The sequence below is a fragment of the Lonchura striata genome, chromosome 1 (assembly GCF_050655825.1).
Source record: "Lonchura striata isolate lonStrDom1 chromosome 1, ASM5065582v1, whole genome shotgun sequence".
NCBI classification, from domain to species: domain Eukaryota; kingdom Metazoa; phylum Chordata; class Aves; order Passeriformes; family Estrildidae; genus Lonchura; species Lonchura striata.
Genome location: NC_140703.1, coordinates 64,147,836 through 64,175,150, shown reverse-complemented (window position 1 = coordinate 64,175,150; position 27,315 = coordinate 64,147,836). Strand labels below are relative to the sequence as shown.

The 27,315-nt window shown below is 40.6% G+C and overlaps 1 protein-coding gene and 1 long non-coding RNA gene across 6 annotated transcripts; one reads left to right on the top strand and one right to left on the bottom strand.

Moving 5' to 3' along the window:
* LOC146768700 (uncharacterized) lies at nt 1-2,014 on the bottom strand. Its single transcript, XR_014954786.1, has 2 exons — nt 1,877-2,014; nt 1-1,359 (listed from the first exon to the last, which is right to left on the bottom strand). It is a non-coding gene; the product is annotated as an uncharacterized LOC146768700 (long non-coding RNA).
* Nucleotides 1,747-26,539, top strand: RCBTB1 (RCC1 and BTB domain containing protein 1). 5 transcript variants are annotated; one of them, XM_021528406.4, is made up of 12 exons: nt 1,747-1,989; nt 8,509-8,679; nt 9,528-9,678; nt 10,133-10,299; nt 12,913-13,071; nt 14,142-14,249; nt 15,140-15,282; nt 17,970-18,160; nt 21,130-21,256; nt 21,714-21,865; nt 22,491-22,621; nt 25,583-26,539. In XM_021528406.4, the coding sequence occupies exons 2-12, from the start codon at nt 8,536-8,538 to the stop codon at nt 25,721-25,723; spliced, it is 1,614 nt and encodes a 537-aa protein (XP_021384081.1). In that variant the 5' UTR covers nt 1,747-1,989; nt 8,509-8,535; the 3' UTR covers nt 25,724-26,539. The 5 variants fall into 5 exon arrangements, with proteins under 5 accessions (XP_021384081.1, XP_021384082.1, XP_021384080.1 ...); XM_021528407.3 differs by lacking the exon at nt 1,747-1,989 and adding an exon at nt 2,041-2,178; XM_021528405.3 differs by lacking the exon at nt 1,747-1,989 and adding an exon at nt 2,521-2,546.
* The last annotated feature ends 776 nt before the right edge of the window (nt 26,540-27,315 follow it).

The following is a 27,315-nucleotide window of genomic DNA, read 5'->3' as shown; positions in this document are numbered from 1 at the left end:
TTCCTGTAGACTTGAGTTTATCTATGACTATGCACACCTCTGTGATCTCTGGTTTTGACAACACATCATTAGGGATGAAATTACAGAATCAGGATGTATTAGGGTTTGGGGTATAATTCCATGCCAAGCTATTCTCCATTTTGAATTTCTAGTGTCCCCACTTTGGTCACTTGAGGAAAGCCCTTCACAGTCACCTGCTACTGCTATCAAGAGATGCAAACTGAGGCTGTTGGTGTAAGAGAGAGGCATCAGCACCTGAGCTGACCCACCAAGGCCAGCAGCACACATTATCTGTGTGGTGTCTTGGGAAACAATTCCTTTTGTTCTACAAAACTTCTCTCTGAATAGCATTGCTTTGCCTGGTTGGCCTATTTAATGCTTTCATAACACTTCCAGTCGGTCATAACTTTTCCAAGATGGATATCAGGTTTCATAACCCTTTTCCTCGTAGAAAAAAAAAATGGTAGAGGAAGGTTGCTTTTTGTTATTGCTGGCTTTTACAGAAAGCCACATGAAGAGAAAAAGAACTGAAACTAGTTATTTGCAAGATAATAAAATTATTTTTGCTCCACACAGAGCACTTCTGTAGCTGTTTCAGCTGCTCATAAAGCTCAGACACAATATAAACTGTCTGCAACTACTGTTTAAGGACTTATTGCAGATAAAATTAGTGATAACTAATAAGAAGAAAAATAAACCCATGTGAATTAAAAAAACCCTGACTTGGAGCTTGTGTTCTGGTGCTTGTTAAAACAACCAGGTTTCTGTATACAGAAACTAAGCAGGGCTGTCCTGCAGAACTAAAATCACAATTTTGTTTATGCAGCTCCACCTTTGCACCATTTCCCAGCAATGTGAGGAAAGGCAGCTGTTCTTGACAGACAACTCCTTTGTGAAGCCACAAACACTACCTGAAAACAAATGTTGTGTATGTTCCCTTTCTGGCTCTTTTGGGTCTCCCATGGAGGCAATGATGATACTTTTCCATGTATCTTATTTATGCATTTTTTTCTGTTGCTCCAGAATTCCCACAATGTATTCAGCAGTACTTTCCTGATGCTGGCAGCGCAGCAAGCAGCAATTTGGCAGGAAAATTCTCTTTCTACCCTGGACCTACCACTGTGCTTTCCTTGCCTCGTATTCCAGAGCAGAATTTCTTCAGCATCATTGATTCCTTCTCAGAGCAACCCATCCACATTTGATCCCTGGGTTACTAATTTCTTCTTTGAATTTAGCTTTTTCTTAAATTGACCACTCTCAAAAAGAGATTGATGCCTCCAGTGGGCTTGACCTTACTGCTTTATGTTTCAGATCCATCAGCTCTCCACTCTCTGCAACCCCCAGCTGCTTTTTCACCCACTGTCAGGAAAAAAAAAAAAAAAAAAAAGTAAATTTTGTGAAAGAAGGAAGCTATTTCTTGGTAACAACTTTGTGTTAACAAAAGACTTCTCCTGGGAATACTGGTTTCCAGTCTTCCCTTTCCTGGATCCTTCCTACTTCATCTGCAGGTATTGCAATGGAACAGTGAAGGGACAAGATTGTGCCAATGCTAAAATCTACCAGGGGTTTATAGGCTGCCTAAATACTTTTGAGTGAAGGGAAGTCGCTGACTGACTGCGTCAGAAGAGCCTTAGCCTTGTCTCTGGGATCCATCTGGACTCAGGCCTTACTGGCACCAGCTTGCAGCAGAGCCGGCAGCGACCCTGGCGCGGGCGGGCTCTCTGCGCCGCCCCAGGGCAGGAGCCTGGGCTGCGCCGCCTCTGCCCGGCCCCGCGCCGCTGAGGATGGGGGCTGGCCGTGCCATCAGCTCGGGAAGGGCCCTGAGGCGCTGGAGCGGCTCCAGAGAGCCGGGGAAGGCTTTGGAGCAAAGTCTTACCAAGAGCGTCTGAGGGAGATTAGGGCTGAGGGCATCGTTCAGCCTGCAGGAAAGACGGCTACGGGGAGAACCTCAGCGATCCCTGCGGCTCCCTGGCGGGAGGGTGGAGCCAGGTGGGGATCGGCCTCTTCTCCACGTAATTTAGCGGCGGGACGGCAGGAGAAAGCCTCAGGCTGTGATTGGGCACTGGAACGGGCTGCCCCGGGAGGTGGTGGAGTCACCGGTGCTGGAGGCGCGCAAGGAAAGGCTGGCCGTGGCACTCAGAGCGAGGGCCCGGCTGTCGCGGTGGCGTTCGGCCGGAGGTGCGGCTCCGGACGCCGCCGGGGCCGCTCCCGCCCCGGCCCGGGGGAAGAGCGGAGAGGGGGACGCGTCACGCGCCCGGCGCGCCCGCGGCGCCCAATGGGGAGCGAGGAGCCGCCCACGTGACGGAGCGCGCGCGAACGGTCAAGAGGGAGGGGGGGCGCTCCCCCCGCCCTCCAACCCGCGCTCGCGCGTCCCTCCGGCGACTCACGTGATGCGGCGCCACTCCGCCGGCCCCGCTCCCCTCCCTCCGCGGTCACGTGCGGCGCGCGCGGCCCCGACGGCCGCGCGGGGCGGCGCGCGCGGCGGCGGCGGCGGGCGGGCGCGGGCGGCGCGCGGGGAGCCCGGCGGGAGCGGCCGCGGGCACCGGGTGAGCGGCGCCGCCCCGGCCGGCCCTCGGGGCGCCGCGGGGGCGGCGAGAGCAGAGAGGGAGGGAGAGGGTCCTCGTCGCCGCGGCAGGGCCGGGGCGGGACCCTCACCCGCGCTCTGGCTCGCCGCCAGCCAATTTCCCCCACAGCCCTCTGGAAGGCTCCCACTGCACCTACTTAACGCTGTGTGTTCTTACTGGTTTTTTCGTTTTTATTTTCCTGGTTCGTGGTGTTGCGGTTTATCCTTCCCTTTTGTCGCCGGCTTCCTGGAGCCTGACTGAGGTACCCGGCTGGTCGGGAAAATAAAAGGGGGCAGGAAAAACTCAACGCTTTTTGTTTTTCCTCGCCCGGCTTTCTATGAACACTTAACAGCGATTGTGCGGCTTTTTAACGCTCTTCTAATCTAAAGGAGTATTTGTTTTGTTTTTTTAAAGGAACTTGCAGAGTTCCAATTTAGAAAATTATTTTAATTTACCACTAAAGGAATATTTACCTATTTTGTAAGGAGCTTGCAGGGTTCTGATTTAGAAAGTTCAAGTGACCCGTTTCTGCTGTCCTTCACTGACGGAAGGTAAAATGGGCTTTAGTTGTTCCGACAAGGGGTGGGATTAAGAAAAAAGGGTACAAAAGCATCATAAATTGAAATGTGTTTGGAACTCAGAATATTTTAGGAAAAACTTTAGAAACTGGAAGATGCATTCATTCTTTAGTGCCTTAGTATGAATGTTTCCCCATGAATGCTTATCTCTCTCTCTCTAATGGTCAGATTGGAAAGCAGGCATTGCTTTAGAAGACGTTCTCAGTGAATGGATTTGATAAGTTGCACTAATGGTTTAGTGTAAGGGGAAAAAAAAAAAAGAAAATGCGAAGTTGTGGTTGTAATTACAGTTTTGTAATTGGAGGTTTGTTATGGTGGGTGGATGACTGTCATCCTCATATGGGTGGTTTCCTGTGGCTAAACCAGTCATGTTCAGTAGCGTTCACGTTCATGATTGTGCTTTTTACTTGCTTGTCTTTCTCAGGGGGTTGCTCAAAGCAAAAAGGGGGTCTGGTTGTTAGACCTTGGATCAGCAGTTCTTTCCTTCCTTTTATGGTTCATTAAAGGCATCTGAAAATAAATTTTGTAGAGGCTTGGAACACACGAGTTTTGCCATAGACATTTTGCTTTCTTAAGGTCCAAGGAGTGCAGTCTCTTCATTGGCAGGGAGAATGCCTCAGTAACATCCCTTGGTTCGTACATCTACTTAATATCAATAGTATTGTTAACGTAATGATGGTATATGGTTTCTGTATTTCTTCTCTATGCCAAAACTTGAAATCAAAAAGTGTGATTTAAGTGTGCCAGTCACTCTGTGTTGTTCTAGAGCCAGATATCCCAGCTTTTGTGTTCTCACTGCTGTTCCTAATTCCCAAAGATAATTAGGAGAAATGAAGGCCTGAGTTTGCAGTTTTTCTGTGCGGGAGTAGGTCTGCCTAGCTGGAATAAAGTGCAACATTGGAGCCTAAGGAGGGAGTGAAATAAACAAGCATGTGATTGTGTATCAGCAGCCTTTGCAAATAGGGGGATAATCTTTGAGGAGTTAACTGTAGGGTTTTTTTTTTTGTTGTTGCGAGAACAATTGGTACTATTTCCCTGGTAGGATGTTGTGTTAGGCTATTGTTCTATCCAGCGTGGATTTATTTAGCTGAACTATAAACTCTAGAGCAGTATCTAAAATAATTTTAACAAAGCATTTTGTAAACGCTGACTTTTTTTTTTTTTAAGGCAGGGATTCATGTTTGTCTTTCATGTGCCACTGTGAATCGGTTTGCAGGCTGTTTATTTAGTAAGCAAATTACCGAGGAGGTGAATGTGTAGGCAGCAGATTAACACAACATTTTTGAGGGGCTTGTGTCTCCAAAAGCGTGTGGCTTTTTAAAATTGTGAGCAGATGCAGATGTTTTTCCCCTAATGTTGTGCCTACACCGAGGTCAGTTTCTTTTTCATCACAATATGTGGCCAGTTCAGTTTCCTTTCTTTTAAAAGTTGCCTTTTCCTGCCTATTTTTAGCCTAAGTGAAATTCAAGGAGTGATCTCTGTTTCTGTTCTGAGTTTGGATACTGAGGTTGTTGGATCATTTTGGTGATGGCATAGCCATGAGGTGTTGATGTAAACTCCCTCTGCCGGTTCATTTTGCAGCAGAAATAAAGCTTTGTGTTGTAGAATTGTTTATCTCTGCATCATGCTGCAGAAATTAACAGTTGAGAGGTGGCATGCAGTGTTTCTAAAAGCAGCTTGAGCAACCAGTTTAAGCTCAGGGGTTTTATACTCATAAGGTGTTTAATTGCAGTTAACTTAAGAGCTGTATGTTGAGGTATGACAGATACTCCTGAGCCACTGCTGTCTTGTTGCACACAGAGTCTGAGCAACGGCTTGAAGTTAATATATTGAGAGAGCTATTAGCATGCAGATTGAAATACCTTGACTGCTTGGGGCTCCATCTGGTACATTTGCTCTTACAAACTTCTCAGCTGAGGTGCAGCTCTTTTGCAGTATATGATGTAGCAGGGTCCTATCAGGTAAAGTAAATAACCTTAGGTGTGGGACTGACACACTGCAGGAAGGGTGAATGAAGGACACTGGGTCTCTTTGTGCTACTGCTTGCAGTGCCATGTCTGGAGTCTCTTGGATCATCAGCCTTCTGTGGCAAGGATTTGCCCAGAAGAAACTTTCCACAAGCCTGTCTCCCTCAGATTCAGGCAAATGTTGCGCAGGGATGAAATGTGAGTGTGGTTGGTGTGACAGGTCAGTCGCAGTACCACAGAGCATCTGCTCTTTTGGGAAGTGTGCAGTGTGTCTTACATGATCCTAGAATCAATTTGGTTTCAGTTTTGGTAACACTGAGTTACTTTGCTGAAACCTTCATTTACAGTCCTACATTTAAAAATAGATTTCACTAATACTTTTTTTTCTCACTGTAGACTTTTATTTTTACTTTCCTGTGGCTGCCAGAACTTTTATTGGACAACTAGGAAATTGGCTGGGGTTGTTAAGGAATCTATTTTTAGAGAGAAAAAGGTAGTGCTTCTACCTAGGTGGAACATTTATTTGCTGTGGAAAATGAATAAATCAACTTTATAGTTGAATGAGTTGAATTGTGCTTTCTATGCACAGTTACAGTTAAGAAACAGTAGTCAGTGTATAAGGCCCGGAACTTTTAGGTTTGTGTGTAATTTCTCTCTCTTAAACAAGAGGATAAAGGAAAACAGCTGCTGTTGCTGCCATAGAAATGTTGAAAGCCAGTGATGGTAGGTACTCCAGCAAATAGCAGAATCTAAGCACAGTAGTTAATATTTCAAGAGTAGGGAAAAGTGTGTCTTTGAGGAGAAACAGTACATATTGCATAAAAGACAAGAGAGCGTTTTTTGTTGTTTGGTTTAAGGATTTTTATGTACCTTCATTGGTTGCCAAATCCTGGATAGAGTTTAAGATTGAGATTTATTAAAGAAACAAACTTACCTGTGGCAGATGAAGTTGTCCTTAAGAACCTTTTGAGGAAAACCCCTGAAATAACTGTAGAATTGTAGTAACAGCTGAAATGGCTGAAAATACACAATGTGTTTTTGGGTAAAGCAATGCTAACACCTGTTAACAATTGTAAGGACCTTCACTTGTGGATTGAGTTAATTGCTCATATCTCCATTTTGGGAAGTCTCGTGTGCTTGAAAACTTTTATCTATCAGTATTTGTCTGACAAGATGTCAGGTTGAGCTGTGAGGTGTGGGAAGTGCAGCATCACTTGCATAAGCTTTGTAAGTGCTTGGAAAGGTTTTTTAAAAGAGCAGTGATTAACTGAGTCATAAAGAGCAGAAAAGAAGTCAAATGGATTAGAGACCTAGTGTACAGATCGGGAAGGGAGAGAAAAGGCAGGGCATATTACACTTGTTTACTTTTGGAGTAGAATAGGTTCTCTGGGTGCTATAGAACTTGTCAATTGGCTAGGATATTCTCTAGCAAAATAACAATTTGTCTTCCTTGTCTTCACAGCTTTTGTTGAAAATTACTACAGTGAAGAAAATAGTTTTCTTAATATCCAGGTTGACACGTTTATTCTTTGGCAGTTGTATATTATATGAGGCAAGTTAAATAGGTGAAGTCAGAAGGGACACTTCCTTGGTTTGCTCAAAAGAACAAGTAATTGCTGCCTTGTTTTAATTGATTGATAGTGTCATATGTTAAAAGATTTGCCAAGGTGAGGTGACAAATCTTAGCAGCTAACTAGCCTGTGCTTGTAACTGGACTAGAAATTAAGAAGGCTTAAATGCATCCAAACCTGTTTAGGTGTGTAGAATCTGCTATGCCTTGGCATCAGGTAGACTTAAAAAAGAAAAAAAAAAGCTGTTCTACAAATAAATCTATTATGAATTTGCTGTCTGGAGATTGCAGGTGTTTTCAAGATCTGCTTCAAATGAGAAATGGAAAGTTAAGTCAGGCTCCTAGTAAGAGAGGTCCCTGTAAACAGAGCTGGGTTTATTGGCTCAAAGTTATGAAATCTGATAAGGCAGCAACCCTGCCTGGGTTTTGTGTTAGGATTTTTTTTATGGACATAATTCCACAGTGATCTCAGTGTTTCTCAAACTTTGCTTTTTATTGTTATTATTGCTACTTTTTTTAAACTCCCTTCTGCCAAGAAGCATCTGCACTGAGTAACAGTTGACTGCTGTTGTTAAATGGCTTTCTGAGGCCAAGTCTTGGTTGTCAGCAGTTTGGAGAACCAAGCATCAGAAGAAGAGCAGAGAGGCTGTCTTGTGTTCTCACTGTTACCCATCTCTGGTACCTGGGCATCATCAAGAGATAGCCTGACTTGAAAGCAGCACAGCAAAAAATAGGGGGATTAGGTTGTATTGAAGCAAACAAATGAAAAGAACTAAGCATTGATAGGAGGATGGCATGTGGGTAGGGACTGCAATTCTACCCATGGAATGATTCCCTGCCTTCTTGGTTTTTAGTGTTTTATAATGATTTGTCTTGTCACTGTCGTTCTGTGGAATTCTTCACCTAATGCTCTCCAGATTTCACAGAAGTTGCTGATAGCCCTGGGCATGGATCATAGAGTGTAAGCGGCAGAGTCCCTTCAGGGTGTGAGTGATGTTATGTGCAGGGTTGAATGCCTGGATAAGCTCTGGGTGTTTGTGCTGTCAGCTTTGCTTCTGAGCTGCTGCAGTCGTGTTGAGAAAACTGGGAAGAGGGAGCACTGGAGAATAATGGGTTCTGTACATTTGTGTACATTGGCAAACACCTCTATACCCTGTCATGTTTCCAGCTGTTAATGTGATCCACCTGGTTTCTAACTAACAGATTATGGCAATTTCACTTAATTGCTGTTCTTTGATGTGTTTCACTGCCTAATTACACAAGCTCGTGCTTTCCTGCTCTCACAAATATTTTTTGACCATAACAGCTTTTGATTACACAAGAGATGGCAGATTTGGGTCATGTTCACAACAGCTCCAGCCTTATTTTTATTTGCATGTTTCACATATATATCAACTGCTTGCTTACATGACATTTGTAACTTGCAAGATTACCAAAAAATTCACAAGCGAAAATTTTATAAATTAGAATTGCAGCTGAAATCCCCTTTAAAAATTCCCTCAGAATTCCACTCTGCCACCAGTGGATATTTGTTAGATCACAGATTTTTAATAAGTTTGCTTGTTAAAGAGCATATGTTCAGCTGTATTGGATATAGTTTACTTAAATACCCTGTTAGGAAAAATAATCTGTTTTGCCAGTGACTAGCTTTTTGTTCACCTAGATACATGGAAATACAATTACATATTTCATACAGAACACAATATTTCCTTTCAGAGCTATGTGTCTTTTTTCTTCACATAAAGGAATTTACCTTACTGTCTGTTAATGAATGCACAAAATACTCTTTTTAATAAGCTTTTTGTCATGTTTTTTTTTTTTTGTTACAGCAATGTACTCTTGCTTATAGAGGCGTCATGACACACAGCAGCATCATGGTGGATGTAGGCAAGTGGCCAATATTTACCTTACTTTCCCCCCAAGAAATTGCTTCCATTCGGAAAGCGTGTGTGTTTGGAACATCGGCCAATGAAGCCATTTACATCACACACAGTGATGAGGTGAGCTGGCATCGAGTTGGGCAGCTGCTCCACAATTAACTATATGTTAATAACTTCTCAAAAGCATTATGTGAGATTTGTGTTTTCCAAAACATGGTGGATATAACGTTTGGATTTTGTTTTTTTTTTTTTTTAAGTTTTGTGTGGGGACAATATAAATGGACTATTTAGAAAAAATTTGCGTGACAAAGGCCAGGGTGGATTATATACACTTTTGAAGACTGGCAGAATTTAAAAGAAGGTGTGGTAGCTCGAAGTTAAGCGCATACAGGTATGAAGATAGAAAGTGAGGTTATGGCTTGCTAAGTGAAAAATACCATGAAAGATTATCTGTAGATTTTAATGATTCAGAAACACGTGAGTTAGCATAGTGCTGCTGAAAGAAAATGAGGCAGGTATTCTGGGATGTGTTAATGGGAAGGTTTCTTGTAAGACTGGGTAGAGAAGGAATTTTTTTTCCCAGAGTCCTGTCAATAGTGCCTGTAGGATGAGTCGCCCATGGTATAGCTCTTTACGTGCTTATGCTTTATTTGCTATTTAGAGTCTGCTTTTAAAAGAAGCAGTTCCACTGCTTCCACTTCCCACAGTTTCAGATTTTTTATGGTGAAGCTTCTGAAAATAAAAAGCCTAACTTCCAAGACTGTATGAATCTGAATAATTCACTCATCAGTTAATATCCAAAGTGCCCTTGTGCAGACTCTTGAGGTTGTTAATTTCCATGTGGGATGTCTCTGGCCCCTGGAGGTCCAAGGTGAAACTCTGTCCCCAGTTAATGAAGACCTGGATATGGCCCATCTGTGCATACCTGAGTATAAAACATTTGAAGTGAGTGTTCTTTTTTTTTTCAGGTATTTGTTTTTGGACTGAATTGCAGTAATTGTTTGGGAACTGGAGATAATCAGAGCACAATAGTACCAAAGAAATTAGAAGCCTTATGTGGAAAGAAGATCTCCAGTCTCAGTTATGGAAGTGGACCCCATGTTGTTCTTTGTACTGAAGGTAGAAAATTAACATTTAGTATAGAAACATAAGTTAGAAATTTTAAGTTAAACTCGCATTTAACAGGAATGGATTATGGTGTAATTGTATTAACTTGTTAACTAACTAATGTACACTAAGAGGTTCTTGTTGGTCTTAAGTGGAAGTAAATGGATTTTGTAATTGCTAAAGTTTCCATTTCCACTGTGTTGAGGTTGTAGTGTTTTACTCTGTCACTTATGATGTACTTTGTTTTACCTGTGCGCTTCCAGGTATTTCCACAATCTAGAGGATATGCTATGACATTTGAATATAAAACAAAGTATATAATTTTCTAGCATACAGATGAGTCTTGCAATAGTTTCAGTTTTTGTTAATATTCTTTCAATTTCTCATTGGTGTTTGCTAATTTCTTGAAATTCTGTCTTAACCTCCCTGGAATTTTTAATGGTTTTTATCACAAATATTTTTGCAGATGGTGAAGTGTATGCTTGGGGACATAATGGTTACAGCCAACTTGGAAATGGCACAACCAATCAGGGCATTACTCCTGTTCAAGTTTGCACAAATCTGTTAATAAAGAAAGTGGTGGAAGTAGCCTGTGGCTCTCATCATTCCATGGCGCTCTCATTGGATGGGGATGTAAGTTGAAACCTGTTCAAATCTCTTAATCTCCTTGTTGAAGCGAATAGTGGAGGTGACCTTGCAGTTTGAACTTCTGTCTGTTTCTACAGTGTAATTACAAATACAACCTTTTCTTTTGCTGTCTCAAAATAGGGTGTCCTTGTTTTCAGAGCAGACTTGAAAGCAACAACAAAAAAAAAACAAACAAAAAACCAAACAAAAACAAACAAGAAGAACCTGTAGAAAGACCCCCCAGAAATCAAATTACTAACCCCTCTGCCAAAAAAATAGCAACCCCAAAACCAAGGGAAATGCAACTTAGTAAACTTTTGTGTCTCTCACAAAGGTGAGACAAAAAAGATGTACCACTTAGAGGTGCGGTGCAAAATGTAATCTATTTGCTTGCAGTTCTGTTAGTTAGAGTGTGTGTTGAATTTGAATTTACTGGGTTAGAATTTAGTCCTTTTCTTGTAGAAATGTTTTGCATTTCCACACTGGTACTGCACAAGAATGTTGCTCTGCACACTTCTGAATACCTTGTTGTGTAACTAGCTAATGAAAGAGCACTTGGTTTATATCCAAGTCTGCTTCATGCTGTTTGTGTGGCTTCAGGCTACATGTCATGGGAAACACATGCAATTAGTTTCCAGTTATGCAGATTTGACCAATGTATGCACAGTGGAAAATCTGGTTTCAGCCGTGCACTAACAAAAGAACTCTAATTTGAAAACCTTTTAACAATGAAAAGGGAAACTACAGCTCTTCTCATCCTGGTAATCTGAGCATGTCTGTGTTGTGGTCCAGTATGGAATAATAGTGCAACAGAAATACCAAGTATTTTAAGGGTAGGAAAGAGATTGGGTTAAGTGATCTGTGTTTTATCTGAAAGAACAGCCTACACTTAGGAAAGATTTTGTGCTGTCATGTTTGACTTGGTTAAACTATATAACCTGGTGAGCATGCAGGAAGGAAAGGACGTTGATGCATTACTTACACTAGAGGTGCCAGCTGCTGTGTGGTAGCTGCCTGTGAAGGCCATGCTGTTTCTTGTCATAAATGTGATATGCTTGAAATCTCAGTGGAAGCAGGGAAATGTCTTTGTGTTGACCATGGAGTTGGTATTTGCAGCTGGCTCACCTGTGTGGCTTGTTAATGCACCTTGCAGTAACTTGGTCTGTTTGTACTCTGGGCTTTTACCAGAACTGAGTGCACTGAAAGCAGCAAAATGTGTTAAGCAGTGTTATAGAAAGATTTGACTGCCAGCCCCCTTGTGTCCTAATAAGCCTGAAGCCTCAGGGAGACACTGAATTTGGAAATACTTGTGGAAATACCTGGCATAATTGGTTGGCATGGTTCAGTGCAGTTTTAATGCAGTGCAAATTTAGAAAAGAAATATTTTAATGATAGAATTAAAGGAATGCAGACATTCATGCTTCTCTGGCACGTCCTTTGGCGTTTTGATCTACCTTCTGAGATTCTCTACCTAAATATTTGCTGTTATTGAAATTACTTTAAAGTATCTTCAAATATTCAGTAGGGATCAAAGATCTAGCAGTTAGAAGTAACAAAAAGCAAAGGATGGATTCTTTATTTTGTTCATGTTATTCGTTGTAAATGAGTTGTGTGGATGGAGGGTCTCTTATTCTTGTCTGTGGTGGGTTGGAGCTTTTTTTTTGTGCTGATGGAGGTGTTAGTTTTTAATTATTTTTAATGACTTAGTTTGGTGTTGCAGTAAACAGGCTGCTTCTGGGACCACAGGATGTGTCAGCTTCTCATGAAGGGTACCTGTCAGTGTGCTTGTACTGCCAAGCATGTCTGTGGGAGGTTTTCCATGAGGGCAAACTTTTGAACTGGATGAAGCACCAGAGAATAAACCATCAGAAACAGTTTTATGCCAAGCTGTGGGCATGTATACATGTAATAAAACTTGGAGGCACCAAAACCACACAGTTAGTGTTTTTTTAATACCAAACAAATTCCCTGTCTTCCTGACTTTCAGATAAAAGGAACTCGAATTTTTGCTTGTATTAGTGCTAGTTTGCCATAAGAAACTTTAAACTGACAAGAAATTGTGGATTTTTTTTGTTAATGCCACTGTATGAGAGAATTCAGATACTGTGAAATGTGAACTGATAAAACCCTGCTCTTTCACAGCTCTTTAAAGATGTAGAAGAGGTATGATGAGTGTCCAGCAATAAACCTGGTTTAGAGTTCTTTGAAGAAAACTACATAGCTCTAAACTGGGAGTTAGTGTGTTTGGGAAACAAATGATGTTGTGGCTTGCATTCCTTTTCCCAACATAATGAAATTATGAAGACAATCACTATGCTCTTTGCTTGCAGTCTGACTTGTATTTAATATGGAAATACTAAATCCTTTTGTTTTCTGTTTTAGTCAGATGCTGTCATTCTTTTGTAATAAGCTAGAAAAAGTGCTATATTCCTATTTGCTAAGTGAGTCCTAATGCTGTTTATAATTTTCTTCTATTGAAAATGAACATGTCTGTTATGTCAGTTTAAGTAGTGTAGTTTAACCAATCTGGTGCTGTCTACAGGAAGATTATCAATTTGCTATCATTGCTATCATTAAGCTTTAAACTGTGTGGCTTTGTTTGTTTGTTTTTATGGACAGCTGTATGCTTGGGGCTACAATAACTGTGGTCAAGTTGGATCTGGATCTACAGCCAACCAGCCAACTCCTCGCAGAGTTTCCAACTGCTTGCAGGGTAAAATTGTAGTTGGCATCGCTTGTGGCCAGACCTCCTCCATGGCTGTGGTAAACAATGGTGAGGTAAGTGCTGCTGCTGCATTCCCTCATTCTCTGTTAACCTGCTTCTGCCAAGTTAGTGTCTAAATATGGAGAAATGCTGGCAGGGAATGCTCAGGGTAGGGCTGTTATTGATAGAGTTATCCTGATAACTTCTGTGAACCAGCTGCAGCAAGACACTGCAAGTAACCGGAGATGCAGTCTTTCAATATTGCTTCTTATGGCAAAGACTGTATTGAAACACAATTCTTACTGAGTCTGCAACTGCAAGAATTTGAACAGTTGTATTAACCATATCTGTCTTCATGTTGCAATTACTTAACATAAATTATGTTCAATTCTTTCAATTAATTATATTAGTTTCAGCTTATTTCTTTAAAGTATGCACAATTAAACAGTTAACTTTTCTGCAAGGATACATTAGCTGATCCTGTTTTTTAAACACATTGCTTAATTACTAGCAACAAACCCAAAGCATTCTTTTGAACATCGCCTTCCCATTGTGCAACTGTTCCATTTGACATAACTTTATGGTGCTATCTTGCTTTTAGGTATGAACTGTAACCTCATTTCACCAAACAGAGGGTAGTATGTCCTTGTGAATGGAAGGACTGCAAAGTACTGGCAGCTGAGATAGGTTTTCATTGTACTTACATATGTCATCATGTAACAAAACTAAAAAAACAATTAGAGATAAACTGGGGACTTCAATTTAAACTGATCAGCAGAATAACTAATTTAATGTTCCCAAAAAAAAAAAAGGGGAAAGTAATAAGGAGAAAGGATGGCATAAAAGTCAAAGTGTTCATGCTATGGGAGAGATTTTGGTGTAGGGTAAATTTATCGCAAAATTCCTAGTACTTCAAAGACATGTTTTTTAACTTCTTTAAAAGGTAAATGCGGGGTGGAGAAGTTGAGTGCAGTAAGTCATTGCAGTTTACTTAATATCTTTCAACTTTCTCTGTATTGCTCTTCAAATAGCACACAATTTTTTAACAATAAGTACTTTTCTTGGCTTGTGCTTGATACTAAGTCTTAAGTGCTCCGTACTCCTGGTGAAGAGTGACTTAATTTTGTTTTCCTTGTGCACTCAGGTTTATGGCTGGGGTTACAATGGCAATGGTCAGCTCGGCCTGGGGAACAACGGGAACCAGCTGACGCCGTGCAGAGTGGCAGCGCTGCACAGTGTCTGTGTGCTCCAGGTATGCCCAACGTGGAAGTGAAAGTGCATTCCTGCTGCTAGCTTCTGCTGGAAACCTCTCCTTGCGGTATTATACCTGCTTCTAGATTTCATTAGTTCCAATGCTGAATTTTTTTTAGCTACAATGAATTATGTTTTGCTTATACAACGTGCAAGTAAGCTGTGAAATACTTGCTTTGGTAATTGCTTGGAAAGATTTAAAGTTAGCTACTGTAACTACTAGTAAAATATGATGGGGATACAAATTGCATTTTGTTACAAAGTTAAATGAAATGTGCTAGTCTAAGACAAGGGGAATCAGCTATTCAAATTTGTGCTCAGTATTCTAATTCTAGTGTTCTAATTAGTCCTTTAGAAGCAAGGGGAGAGAAAAGAAGACGTGGGGGTGGGTTTGATTGTTTGGGGATTTGGTTTAGTTTGGTTTATTTGGATTTTGTTTGTTTTTTTTTTTTTTTTCTAGCTAGACTATCAAACTAAAATTTGGGATTTCCTGGGTTTTTGGGAAGGTATGCTGGCTGTTGAACTGCAGCTCTCCTCATTACAGTGTACTCATATTACATGGTATTCAGAATAATCCAGTACCTTCAGAGCATTGCAAGATGTGATGAAGTTCAGTGTTCCTCATGTGAAAAGAAAGCGGGTAGCATCTACTGTCTAATGTGCAGTAAATTACTTGGGAGCAGCCAATTAAATTAATGAAGCTGGGACTTGTGCAGTACCTACAGCCAGCATACCTTGTGTTAGCTGCAAATGGTGAGAAGTATCACATTGTGGTGCTGAGTGCAGAATGCCTGAGATACTTACCAAGAGCTAGGTGAAGGTAATGTGCGCAATATTTTGTTTTTCATCTGTGTTTGGTTCAGGAGTAACGCTGTATACATTTACTTACAGATTGCCTGTGGCTATGCACACACTCTAGCACTAACAGATGAGGGCTTGCTCTATGCCTGGGGAGCTAACACTTACGGGCAGCTGGGGACTGGCAATAAAAGTAACCAGCTCAGCCCTGTGCAGATCATGATGGAAAAAGAAAGGTAATCTTGCTCAAGCTTTTTCTGGATTGATAAAGTCTGAGCATGTATTATGCTGTCTCTAGCACTGGAAGCATGCATTTGTAGGGCTTGGTGGATTGTTTTCCTGTTTTAATGTTAAAAATGTGGGAAAGGATGGCAATTTACTGTTTACAATGAGCTTTTTGCTGTCTGTTATGGTTATTGAACACAAACACACTTTGCATTTACCTGATACTGAAAGATAATGAAAAGTGTTATGCTGTTCTGTATATGGTTCCATTGCTTAAAACTGGAGCTATGAAATCAACAAGCCAAACCATGAGTTGGGGTCTACATTAAAAAAAAAAAAAAAAAGGAAACACCACCTTTGTAAGAAGTGACATGTGAAGAAAAACAATTTTTGAAAGGTTTAAAATAGTCCACCATGAAAACAACTCAATTTGCAAGCTTGCTTGAGCTAAGGACAGTACCCATTTTTATTACCAGTTAGTAGTTTGTAGTTTTTTAGTTTCCTGGACTCATAAAAGAATGAAGTTAACCCTTGTCAATCCTCTTTCATCATCCTCATATTTGGGGCTACCTCTTTTGCTGCTCACCTACAAATGTGGGCCTTGGTCTCATTCTCTGGGCCCTTGTGGATACCTACACATTAATGTACCTTGTCCTGGTCTATAGATGTCTTAATTTGCAATCTGCTCTTAACTAGGAAACACTTCTGCTTTGTTTTTCTCCTCCATTTGGGAAGTCATTGCTATTTTTTCTTGTTTGTCCCACTTAGCATTAAATTAAAAGCTTCACAGTATTGAGAATGTTTAAGAGCTTAAAAAATGGGGGGTGGGGAAAGAAGAAAGGAACTATCACAATAAAAACCACTGAAGTAGGGCTGGTTTGTCTGCGAAGGAACTGACACTAGTGAAGGAAAATAAAATATTCTATAAAAAGCAGTGAAAGAGAAATGTGTATGTTTGCAGATCAGCTTTGTTTAGTTAGTGATTTATTTCACGAGTGAACTAAGGGGAGCTATTGCATTTAGAACTGAATGTGAACTCAAGCATGGGGTTATAATAAAACTGGCATTTGTTCAATGGATGAAGGAGGGGGGAAATACCATAGAACTTCTGCTTGGGATCTAAGGGAGAGATAAGTCACTCGAACTTACTCATCTTGCTTGACTTGGCTCCCTTGGAAACAGTGCTAAAAGCAGGTCAGCTGTCATTTCCAATGAAGCACATTACTGCTGTTCCTGATCTTTTAGTTTATGTAATTCTTTTGTCATTTATATTTAATGCTAGCAGCAGTTACTTAGGAGGTTTCATTTGGTGATGTCTTGAAAAATATTGCACATACAGTGTGTAAGAAATGTTTAGACTTTATTTTGTGTTAACTCAGAAGAACAGCTGTGAAGGTCAGCTTCCTGAATTTTGGTGTTAAATGCATGTTTAACATGTTACCCTGTAAATGTACCATATGAAGTACATGTTCTGCTGTACTGCTGAAGTATAGTATAGTCTTCAAAAAGAAGAATCTTTTCTGCTAAGAAAAGAAGATTTGGAGAAGGAAGTAGTTTAGCTTGATAGCTGTGATAAAAAGCAAGTTGTCCCTAAAATAAATACTCTGTGTCTCACAGAGATGTTGCATAGAGGTTCATAAGTTGATAGAAAACTGATTGGTTGTTTTACACTGTTATCTGCCAGAAATGATTGGTGCATATACTAAAAGTGATGTAGATTCTTTGAGTTTTGTCTTGAAATAATTTTTGCACTTAAAATGTGAACATTGTTCTAAAACTTTTTTTTGTTGCCTAAAAATCTTCACGGGCATTGTCCTGTAAAGGAACACACATTTGATTCCTTGGAAAGATATTTGTTTGTCCTGGTTGATGTGTATCTGGCACAAAAGCATGAAATCCTCTGATGTGTTTTTACCACAGAGAAGAAACAGGAAAGCATAGCTTTTATTTTGAACACGGGAACCGTCCCTGTTTTGCTTGTCACATGCACAGAAACTCTGGCAATGTCTTTGTGGTGTTTTAATTAGAATTGTGTTCCTTCTGAGTTCTTGAAATGTTTCAGATAAGAATCTAGCGGATTGCCTGAACAATGGGAGAACAGAATAGATAAGTGAGCATAAGCAGCTTTAGTATTTTAAAAAACTGTGAGGTGGGTGAAAGGACTGTGTAGACTGTGTTTAAAAACGACCATAGCTCTTAAAGGATTCATTCCTCTCAAATGAAGCACTGTTTCATGTTGAATTCCAGTGCTGAGAAAAGTAAGCTTAACAGCAAAATAAGAAGTCTAAAGTACAGGCAGTGGGTCAGATCTGTCAACCTACAAAAATCAAATTGAAAGGAGGTAGAAGAAATTTCTTCTTGAGAATAAGTTTCTGATGTGTGTTGGCTTTAAGGGGGAAAAACAAAACTTTTTTCTTAATCCCCTTTCCTATGGTTATGAAAAAATAGGAGGAAAGTCAATTGATAAGAATTACATAGTTAAAGCAATATCTAATTACAATAAAATCTACAAACAATCTCAAAATGTAATTGTGGGATTTTTTTAATACCCATTCAAGCAGTATCACACTTTGGCAGGACGAAAACCCAAGTACAGGAATGCTGCTGCATAGTTTGCTTGGCTGTTATTTTGGTGAGGCCTTTGGGAAGTCCCTCGGTTCCGTACCTGCGAGCGCCTCACCTGTTTCTCGCGCCGCAGGGTTGTGGAGATCGCCGCCTGCCACTCGGCGCACACGTCGGCGGCCAAGACGCAGAGCGGCCAGGTGTACATGTGGGGCCAGTGCCGGGGGCAGTCCGTCACCTTCCCCCACCTCACCCACTTCGCCTGCACGGACGATGTGTTCGCCTGCTTCGCCACCCCCGCTGTCATGTGGCGCCTGCTCTCCGTAGGTGAGCTCCAGCTCCCACAGTCCCAGTGTCCCCTCATGATTAGTATGGCATACTGCTTCCCTGGCAGGCTCCTGTTTTAAGGAGGGAAGCTTGGCAACGCGGTGGCTAGTTGTTTCTTCCTTCTGAAGGAAACAGTCTATTTCAGCAGCTGGGGGTCCAGGGTAGGGTTAGAAAGATTGTTTGCCGGTGTGCATCCAAAGCAAACCCTGTTTTACCATTGCACAATGAATATTGTATATTTCTTACATTTGTGTTGTTTGAACTCCAATTCAGGTCCAGAAAGGAATCCTAAGTCATTTAACAAAACTTTGGGGATTTATTCCTCTTAAAACTATTTCTGCTTGGAAGACTACTCCTGAGGCTTGTTGTTTTGGTAACTAACAACTTTGGCTTTTAAGTGTCATCTGTAGCTTTTCCCTCATTAGTATTTGCCCTTCTAGGAGTGAAGCTTTCCCCTATGTTTTCTTGTTTTGAAAGTAACAGATTTTTTAGTTTTCATTTTGTATGATGATTTGTCTCAAGTTTATTTAGTTTGACTTTCCTTAAAGATGGAAACTATTATATGTAAGTAATAGTCCCTATGAAACAAGACTTATATAATTGCTTTTTCTGTTGGAACTCTCATATACTGTCTTGGATTACTCTGTGGGATTCAGTCTTTGTGTCCAAAAAATAAGCTCAAACTTTTTTTTTTTTTTTTTTTTTAATTTTTATTGATCCACATACTGCTAATTCTTATTTGAATCCAAATAGGATGTAAAGGGCTTAGCTTGCATTTCCTGGAAAACATGAAGGTGTTTTCATGTTCAGAAAAATAAGGATGTTTCATCTTTCATCTGCTGCCTTAGTTCTCAAGATGTCTTAGGACATCTAATCTGTTTTCATATTGACAACAGAGCCTAATTTTGTTAGTCCCTGTATGGAATTGTTTTTGGGGAGTGATGGATCACATCCCAGGTAGCCTCTCTCCAGTTAAGTCTCTCAGATTTTACTGTTGCATTTGGCTTATCCTAACCCAGCTTCTCTGTGATAACTTCTCATTTAGCATGTTACCACATTTGTAAAGGTCCAGGTAGCAGCATCTCACCTGTAGGGGAGAACTGAGTAGAGTTACTAAAGAGAGAAGATTAACTTTGAGCAGTCTGCTCCTGAGTAAATCTAAATCTGCTTTTATCTCATTTGTCACTTTCTCCATTCTCTAATCCTCTGCAATATGTGCTGGTCTTGTTCTCTCTTGCCTCCATTCTTGTGGAGGTCTGATGGTTGTCCAGTCTGTTGCCTTTTGCTAATAGTGTGAGCTGTTTAGATGACATCTCTCCTTGGTGTCAAGTCCCTTGTTTTTATGAAGTATTCCAGACTGAGTATAGCCAGGTGTTTGACCTCTATTACCTGCACTTTAGTGCCTCTTAGTCTTTGGGGATTCTTCCCCACATACTCTGGCAATCTTTAAACTGAATATTTAAATTAAAAAAAAAAAATTAATGCTGTGGGTATTTTTAAATCTCAATTTTCCATATACATATCTTCCTTTCCTATCTGTTTTAATCACACAGGAGTAAACACCTCTTTTTTTCTTATGTTTGTTTGTTTGGGTTTTTGGGTGTTGTTTCGTTTTGTTAGGGAGAGCTAATTCTGCATAAAGGTTATTGTTCTGCTTAGTTATGATGTCTCTGCCCAAAAGTGAATCAGCCACTCAGGATTGGCTGGGGTGAAATAAAAATTTGCAGAACTGAAAGTATTTGGAGTGAAAGTTGATCTGCATAGCTTAAGCTAAGCTCATGACCTAGCAAAAAAGATCACATGAGCAAATGCAAAGGGATTGGAGCATGGTTTAGTTAGGCCAGAGGCGATGCAGTTTCTGTGGGTGATTTGTGTAAGTCAGAGGAGTGCAAGGTCTTCTGTGGCGTAGGCATGACTTGCCAGTTCTGAGAAGTTTGTTCCAGCAGTATTTCTTCTTAAATATGAAATAATTTCATGTTCCTAATGGTGAAGAGTGATGTGCAGATTGTATATAGATGAACACTATGCAGTCCTGTGGGACACAGAAGACCGATTGCATCCCATTTAGTAGAAATCCATTTCTTTTTCTTTTCCATGCTTCACTTCTTAGAAGCCACATGCTTTGAAACACACTTTTAAGATGAATCAAAATAATGGGTCAAATTAAGTTTTCTAAAACTTCAGAGGCCTTGCTTTACCAAAAGCCTCAGATAAATTGTGCTGCAATTCCTGTATGATTTCTAGAGACACAGAACGAGACCTCTGTGGGACCAGTGCCACAGGCCTCAATAGAGAGCTGTGGTATCTCTGCTTTAATCTACTTCCAGAGAAGCTGAGGTTCTGTGTCCTTGGTTGTACCTTCAGCAGATTCTGTGTTGTTGTAACTGACTCATAAACTGAGTAATTGGTGTCAGTGATCATTCATGTTAATGAGCCCTGGCAAAGACCTCATCAGCCTGCAGGCTATATCCAATCTGCCAGCACAGAAAGGTGACCATGTGGTGACCTGTTTTCTTTTTAGGCTCAGGAGTGCTGCAGGCCATGTCCCCAGGGAGTTCAGGGGTGTTGCAGACTCCCATTAGCAGCACTGTGCAGGTCAGGGGGATGAGCTGAGCCATCACAAGCACTGAGCTGCCCAGAGGCTGGGAATGTCATGGGTAGGGCCCACATCGAGACAGAGTTCTCCAGGTACTTCCCTTAGTGCTGTGCTACCTTTGTGCAATGGGATGGAATGGGAACTGCTGACCACTGCTGCCTGTAGCTGTTGTGGAGCAGCCCTTTCCAACAGGAAATGCTATTGGATTAATTAGTCCTTCCAATTTTGCTACTTAAGCCAGTGGATCCCTGACACAGACCTGTTTTTCTTGATATACTCTTAGTTGAGTTTCAAGCTTTAGTTAGTGATGTATATGTTCCATTTAAGATACTTTCAACATCTTGTTTTGTTTGTTTTGAAATTGTTTCTGTAGAGCATGAAGATTTTTTAACAGTAGCAGAGTCTCTGAAGAAAGAGTTTGACAGCCCAGAAACCTCAGACCTGAAGTTCCGTGTGGATGGAAAGTACATCCATGTCCACAAAGCTGTTCTGAAAATCAGGTAGTGGTTGTGTTTCATAGCTCTTATTTGTACAGAACAAACTTAGGATGTCATCAAAGGGGAAAAAAAAAAAAAGTAAGAGGGAAGGAGGGACCCCTAAACCTGTAGTAGGTAGCATCCATTAAGCTTTAAATGAAGAGATTGTAAAAGGGGTGGTCCACATTAATTTTTCACTGAGCCTGCTTTTCCTGGAATAATAAATTCTGTTAAGTTGGTCTGACTGCAGTGTATACACAGGTGTTTCTGTAGTATGGATAAAATAAGAGGTTTTTTTAAATGCATAATGAAATCTACAGTGTTAGGAACCAAAATATGGACTGCTGGCCCTGATGGGGCATGGTAAAATATTTGTGAGTATTGCGGAGTGCCCCAAATATCTGTTTCAGGGGGATTGTAATGTACATTCTTATATGTGTGTGTGTATAATAGTGTTCCAGAGGCTGTCTCTGTCTCCTAGGTGTGAACATTTCAGAACCATGTTCCAGTCATACTGGAACGAGGATATGAAGGAGGTGATAGAAATAGACCAGTTTTCCTACCCTGTGTATCGTGCCTTTCTTGAGTACTTGTACACGGACAGTGTTGACCTCCCGCCTGAAGATGCAATAGGTACTGCTGATGGGTCAGAAAGCAACATCCAGAAAAACTGGGGCAGGGCATGCAGTATAAGTGACTAAATACAGGCTTCTAGTCTAGCATATAATGTGCTTTACTGCTGATTAATTAAGCTGTCTTTACAATGCTGTTGTAGCAAATTTAACTACCGCAAAAATGGTGTATATTTAGAAGTAAACTATGAGCAGTTTGGTCAAGGCTGGGAGAGAAGCTATTTCTCTGGGTGAAAATATTTGCATATTTTACTAAATTGAGTCAGTTACTGTTTGGCATACTATCAAAGAATCTCAGTAGATCTAATGGGGAGGAAACTTGGACAGCAGAGCAATTACAGCAAGCTGTAATTCAAGCGCATTTCTTGATAATAGTAGATTATTATCCATGTTGTGGTGCCTGCCACTAGGTATGCAAGTCAGTAGGACGGCATTCATATTTACAGAGATTAACAGGAGTACAGAACGAGATAGTAAAAAGCCTTTCTTTGCTTTTAATCTGCATTTTCTGAATAGTAACCTGCTTTTACATTATAGAGATACATAGCTTTGCAGAAGCAGAAACAGATGTTGAAAGAGCAGAGGTCATTTTACAACTGACTGATACGATGATGTTTTAATTGCAGGACTTTTGGATTTGGCTACTTCATACTGTGAGAACAGACTGAAAAAACTGTGTCAGCACATTATCAAGAGAGGAATTACTGTGGAAAATGCATTTTCATTGCTCTCTGCTGCTGTCAGATATGATGCAGAGGTAAACTTCTAAAGTTCAATCTCTTAAATGGGTGGCTGCTTCCTGACTTAAACTACAGAGAAAAGCAGCTGGTTACATTTTCATATAAGCTCTCTCTTACTTTCATTTAATACTATTTGCCATTTTCAGAATTTGAGAATCTTGGGCTTGCACCTCATGGCAAATACAGTTTTTGTATCTCATTTTTTAAGTTTTAGTTTTTCCTTATAAACCAGTACTGGGAAGGTGAACTAGTACGCAGATATTTCTGAGGATGGAAGTACTAACTCAAAAACAAGGGGAGAGTGTAAACAGAAAGAAAAAGCAACATAATGAAAAGCAGGCTTTTAAGCCTTAAGTTACTTATTTGTAAGGCTGTGTGTTGTGTGTGATGACATGGTGGTAGGTTGGTGTTTGAGTGCATTTGGGATTTTTGTTTTTTTTGGTTGGTGGGGTGGGGTTTTTTTGGCTTTTTTGTTTTGTTAGGTACAGATACACTTCCAGTTTTCAGAGTATGCTAATGAAGTGTCAGGCTAGGAACTATTTCATGGGCCTTATAAATGTTGATGACAGAGTACATTGTATGAAGAGGGGAGTGAAGCCTCCTCACTGTGGAATGTCTGACTTCACTAGTAGATCCCTAACATGCTGCTTTAGGAACTAATCAGGAAGTATTCCTGGGCTTGCTTTGGCTGTTTGTGTTTGTGTCCATTGTGTTGGCAACTTTGCAATTGGTTGGTTTTTGAACTTGCTACTTATGTTTATAAAGCAGTTTTTTGGTACTCAGTAAATCCACTTACTGCTTTTTCTTGTGCTTAATTTCCAGCAGCTGGCATGCAGCCTGCCCTAACTTATTTCAGAGCCTTGAAGCCTTGATGCTTGTTTGATAGATCTTACCCAAAGGCTGTGTTAGTGTCTGTGTTGTGGCTTTTGATGTACTGTGAATAGTGATGTCTTTCATAGAAGTTCTTCAAAAATAGGAAGATTCCCATGTTTTGTCCCCCAAAGATGGTTTGCAGGATGGGTCTTTGGTGTGTGATTGATTCTGCCTGTAAGGCTGTAAGAAATCCAGTTACTTTGCCTCACCTGTGCCTCCTTAGCTAAGTCAAATTAGAACCATAGGCTTCAATGCTGCTTCCAGGAGAGAATGGGTGATGCTGAGGGGTTGGGCTTTATCAAAAAGTTGGGTTTACATGCTGCAATGCTGGCAGGGGGCTTGGAATTGCTTGGCTGGTGTAGTCCATTCAGGGGGGTGTGTGCCTGGAAGACAACACTTAAAAAAAGCTGCTTCAATAATTTAAAATACCTCCATGACTCCTGCAATTTCTTTTGGTGACAGACTGAAGTGGCTCAAATTAGGTCAGGGCTAACTTCTCATTGTAGCTTTTAAAATAATCCTTAGGTGTACCTTGTGCCTTTATTCACCTAAGTCTATATTAAGTCCAGTTTGCTGGGAGCTCATCCATCTGCAAACGAAACTTAGCCTTTCTTTTTATACAAAACTTTTTATTTTCCAGAGTTACTAATACTACAATAATTCTGTTTATTGTATGCTTCTGTTGCATTGACTTGGAATATGAAGTTTTTAATAAAGCAGTGCAAAATATTGTAATGTGTATGATGTAATTTTCTTTAAAATGCTAGTTAATTCTATTATTAAAAAATACCACAACTGTCAGTGTTCAGTTCTAATAAGCTTGTCTTTCTTTGTTGCACAGATGCCACACAAGTCAAGATCTGCAGCTTCAGAATGCCTGGTTTTAGGCCAGGATGTATTTTTATATTATTGTTGTGTCAAGAACTGGCATTGGCACACACAGTTGCTCTAGTGACAGTATTGACCTTAAGAGAAAACATGAATATTCAGTCTTTCCTACCTCATGGGGCTTAGAGTTTCTGCAAGTTTGTTATGCCTTCCTGCAGTTCCCAGTCTGCTGAGCAGCCAAGGAAGGGTGTGTTGTCACATACAGAGTCCTACAAACATCTACTAAAGAAATTAGAACGATGTGAGCAGTTGCCCTTTTGTCAGGGCTGCAGCATCCTCCTTAGAGCAGCTTAGATCTGCACCACAGAGTAGACTTCCTTCTCAAAGGAGGAGTTGGAAATAATCTGAGTGGGAAGTGTTCTGTGGGGAACCTTACATTGACAAGGACTGTGCCTTTTTTTTTTTTTTTTTTTTTTTTTTTTGTGCTCTTTAAGGCATCCTCTCTGTCTGACATCACCTGGGTGCAATGAGGGTTGTGAGGGTTTTTTAATTATTACATGGGAGGCACTTCCAAGTAAACTCAAATATCCAGAGCCCACTTTCTGCAAGGATTGCTGTGCTGCACTGTGTTCCAGTACTGCATTTGAATGACAGCCCTGTGAAGTACTTTGTAGCAGAGTCTGTTTCTAATGCACAGAAAGACCTTCTGCCTAATCTTTACTGTACAATCTATCCAGTCAGGATACACCTGCACTGAGCCTGGGGGACATGGACCTTGAAGGCTCTAGCTAAGCCTTTCAAGAAGCAGGAAGGAAGTCAAGCAAGCTTACAAATAGATTTGTTCATACTGTGAAAGGGAAGAGCTGAGTTTTCTTTATCCATAGTCTTGGTTATACATCATTACCCCAAGATCTCCTATTTACATGAGAGTTTCAAAGTTGTCAGAGAATGCAGCTGAAACTCTTCAAGTGTGAGAACTGAAAATAATATATGGCTCAGAACAGCTGTTTTTTGTGACTGCTGCTGTATAGTGAGAAACAAATTTTGGTTACTTCCCCTTGTAACTGCATTTATGTAATGATATATGTGGGTAGAACCATTATTTTCTGTTGCATTTACATAGTGACTGTTGGGGGGAAACACTGACAGCCACTGGGTGTGTTTGTCCAATTCGCTGCAAAAATAAAATATAAACAGGGATTTGTGCCTCAATTATATTTTTTTGTGATTGAAAGCAAAGATAACATTTCTTCTTTTTGTTTTTCCCCCCTCTTTAGGATTTAGAGGAATTCTGCTTTAAGTTTTGTGTCAATCATTTGACAGAAGTGACACAAACTACAGCATTTTGGCAAATGGATGGTCCCCTGCTAAAGGAATTTATTGCTAAAGCCAGTAAATGTGGAGCCTTTAAGAACTGAAAAAATGAGGCCGTAAGTCAAGGTGTTTGTGGGGTTCTTTTTCCAGCTACAACATAACTGTGTGGGTCCAGGCAAGTGTTATGTGGTCTCTTCCATCACAGAATGTGAAAGGCCACAGTAAAAACAAATGTTTTCAGTGCTCAAGAGTGAACTGTTGTAAAAACGTCAAGCAAAATACTCACTTGCATTTAACAAACCTGGATGCTGGATCCAGCTGAAGTATTCAGACAGAGAGGAAACGCTGCAGTGTGCAAAGGATTCCAGCTGGCGTTCCGGACTTGCCTTTCCAGCCTAGGAAATCTCCATTCTAGCACCGCCTGCTTATATTTCCATTTTACTGTTTGGGGTAGGAAAATTGTCTGACCTGAGCCACTGAATGATGTCACTTAAATCATTAACTCCCTGGGATTATAGAGAAGCAAATGGCATGGTAATCTCTTCCTGCATTTGCATGATTGTGAATGAATTGGCCATTTGCTGTGTATAATTAACCAAGTGTATCCAGTACTTCAAGTGTGCAAAAATGACGTATCTTCAAAGCCTACATAAGTGACTTTGAAGAAAGGAGTTACTAGGAAAACTAATTTGAAGTAAATCTCTATATTTGGGTATATTTTAATATAAGTTGTAATGTGTACTGTGTAATCTGTTCAAGAAATATTTATAACGCTTAATGGAAATAATTCCACTCTTCAGTGTCTTCAGATTACATTGGTTCCCTCAGAGGGGGAAGGGAAAGCTGTGTGGGATTTTGCTTTTTATTATTGTCTAAATTTAAACTACATGTAATAAAAATCACTTTTTTGTACCTCTTCACTAGCAAACTTTGGATTTTGAAGCACCAGTACTGCAAGCTTTTTATGTTAGATACAGCATCTAAGTTGCTTCATTTAAAAAGCTTCATCAAAACAACAAAGGAAAACCCAAATAAACAACAAATAAAGCCAAAAGCCAACTCATGCTATACAATGAATCCTGCTGATTTCACTGTGCCTGACAAAATTACCCATGATCTTGATTTCAGAAGTTCACAAATTTCTTTGTAGGCACTAATTTTAGACCTCAGTGGTTCACTCTATGGATCTGATTTTTTTATACTAAGTTATCCTTAAGTGGCTGTAACCCTTCAGAAGGTATGTATGGACATCCTTATCATTCTTACTGTGTTTAATATCAGCTTATTACTGCATTTTTGGTTTGGGCCGGTTTTTTTTTTTTAGGCTGAGTGGCACTGAAGTCCTGGCCTTGGGCAGTAAACCAGTGATGTTTCTAGGCCCAGAAGGGCAGCAGACTTGAACTCTAAGCATTTAAAATCACTGTTATTTTATTGAATCGGGCACCTTATAGTTCAAGAGCTCGTTTTGAATGCTGTTACTCTGTGCTTATCAATGCCCACCTTCCTACAGAAGGAATTCCAAGTGGTCATGAAGAGAGTACAGCTGTTGTAGCATGTGCCACACCAAGTGGTGTTTGCCAGTGCTCTGCTTGTCCCTCAGCCAAGGGCTGGGTAAAGCACAGCCTGACAGCATTCCCTTTTCTTGGGCATGTCCTGTGCAGCGGCTTAGGGACAGGGAGCACAACTCCATGCACAG

What these genes read in the sequence shown, in the direction of transcription:
- RCBTB1 (XM_021528406.4), top strand. Translation starts at nt 8,536, where the DNA reads ATGACACACAGCAGCATCATGGTGGATGTAGGCAAGTGGCCAATATTT. An exon ending in ATCATGATGGAAAAAGAAAG is followed by an intron (nt 15,283 to 17,969) that starts GTAATCTTGCTC and finishes CTCGCGCCGCAG; the next exon opens with GGTTGTGGAGATCGCCGCCT. An exon ending in CTGTCAGATATGATGCAGAG is followed by an intron (nt 22,622 to 25,582) that starts GTAAACTTCTAA and finishes CCCCCTCTTTAG; the next exon opens with GATTTAGAGGAATTCTGCTT.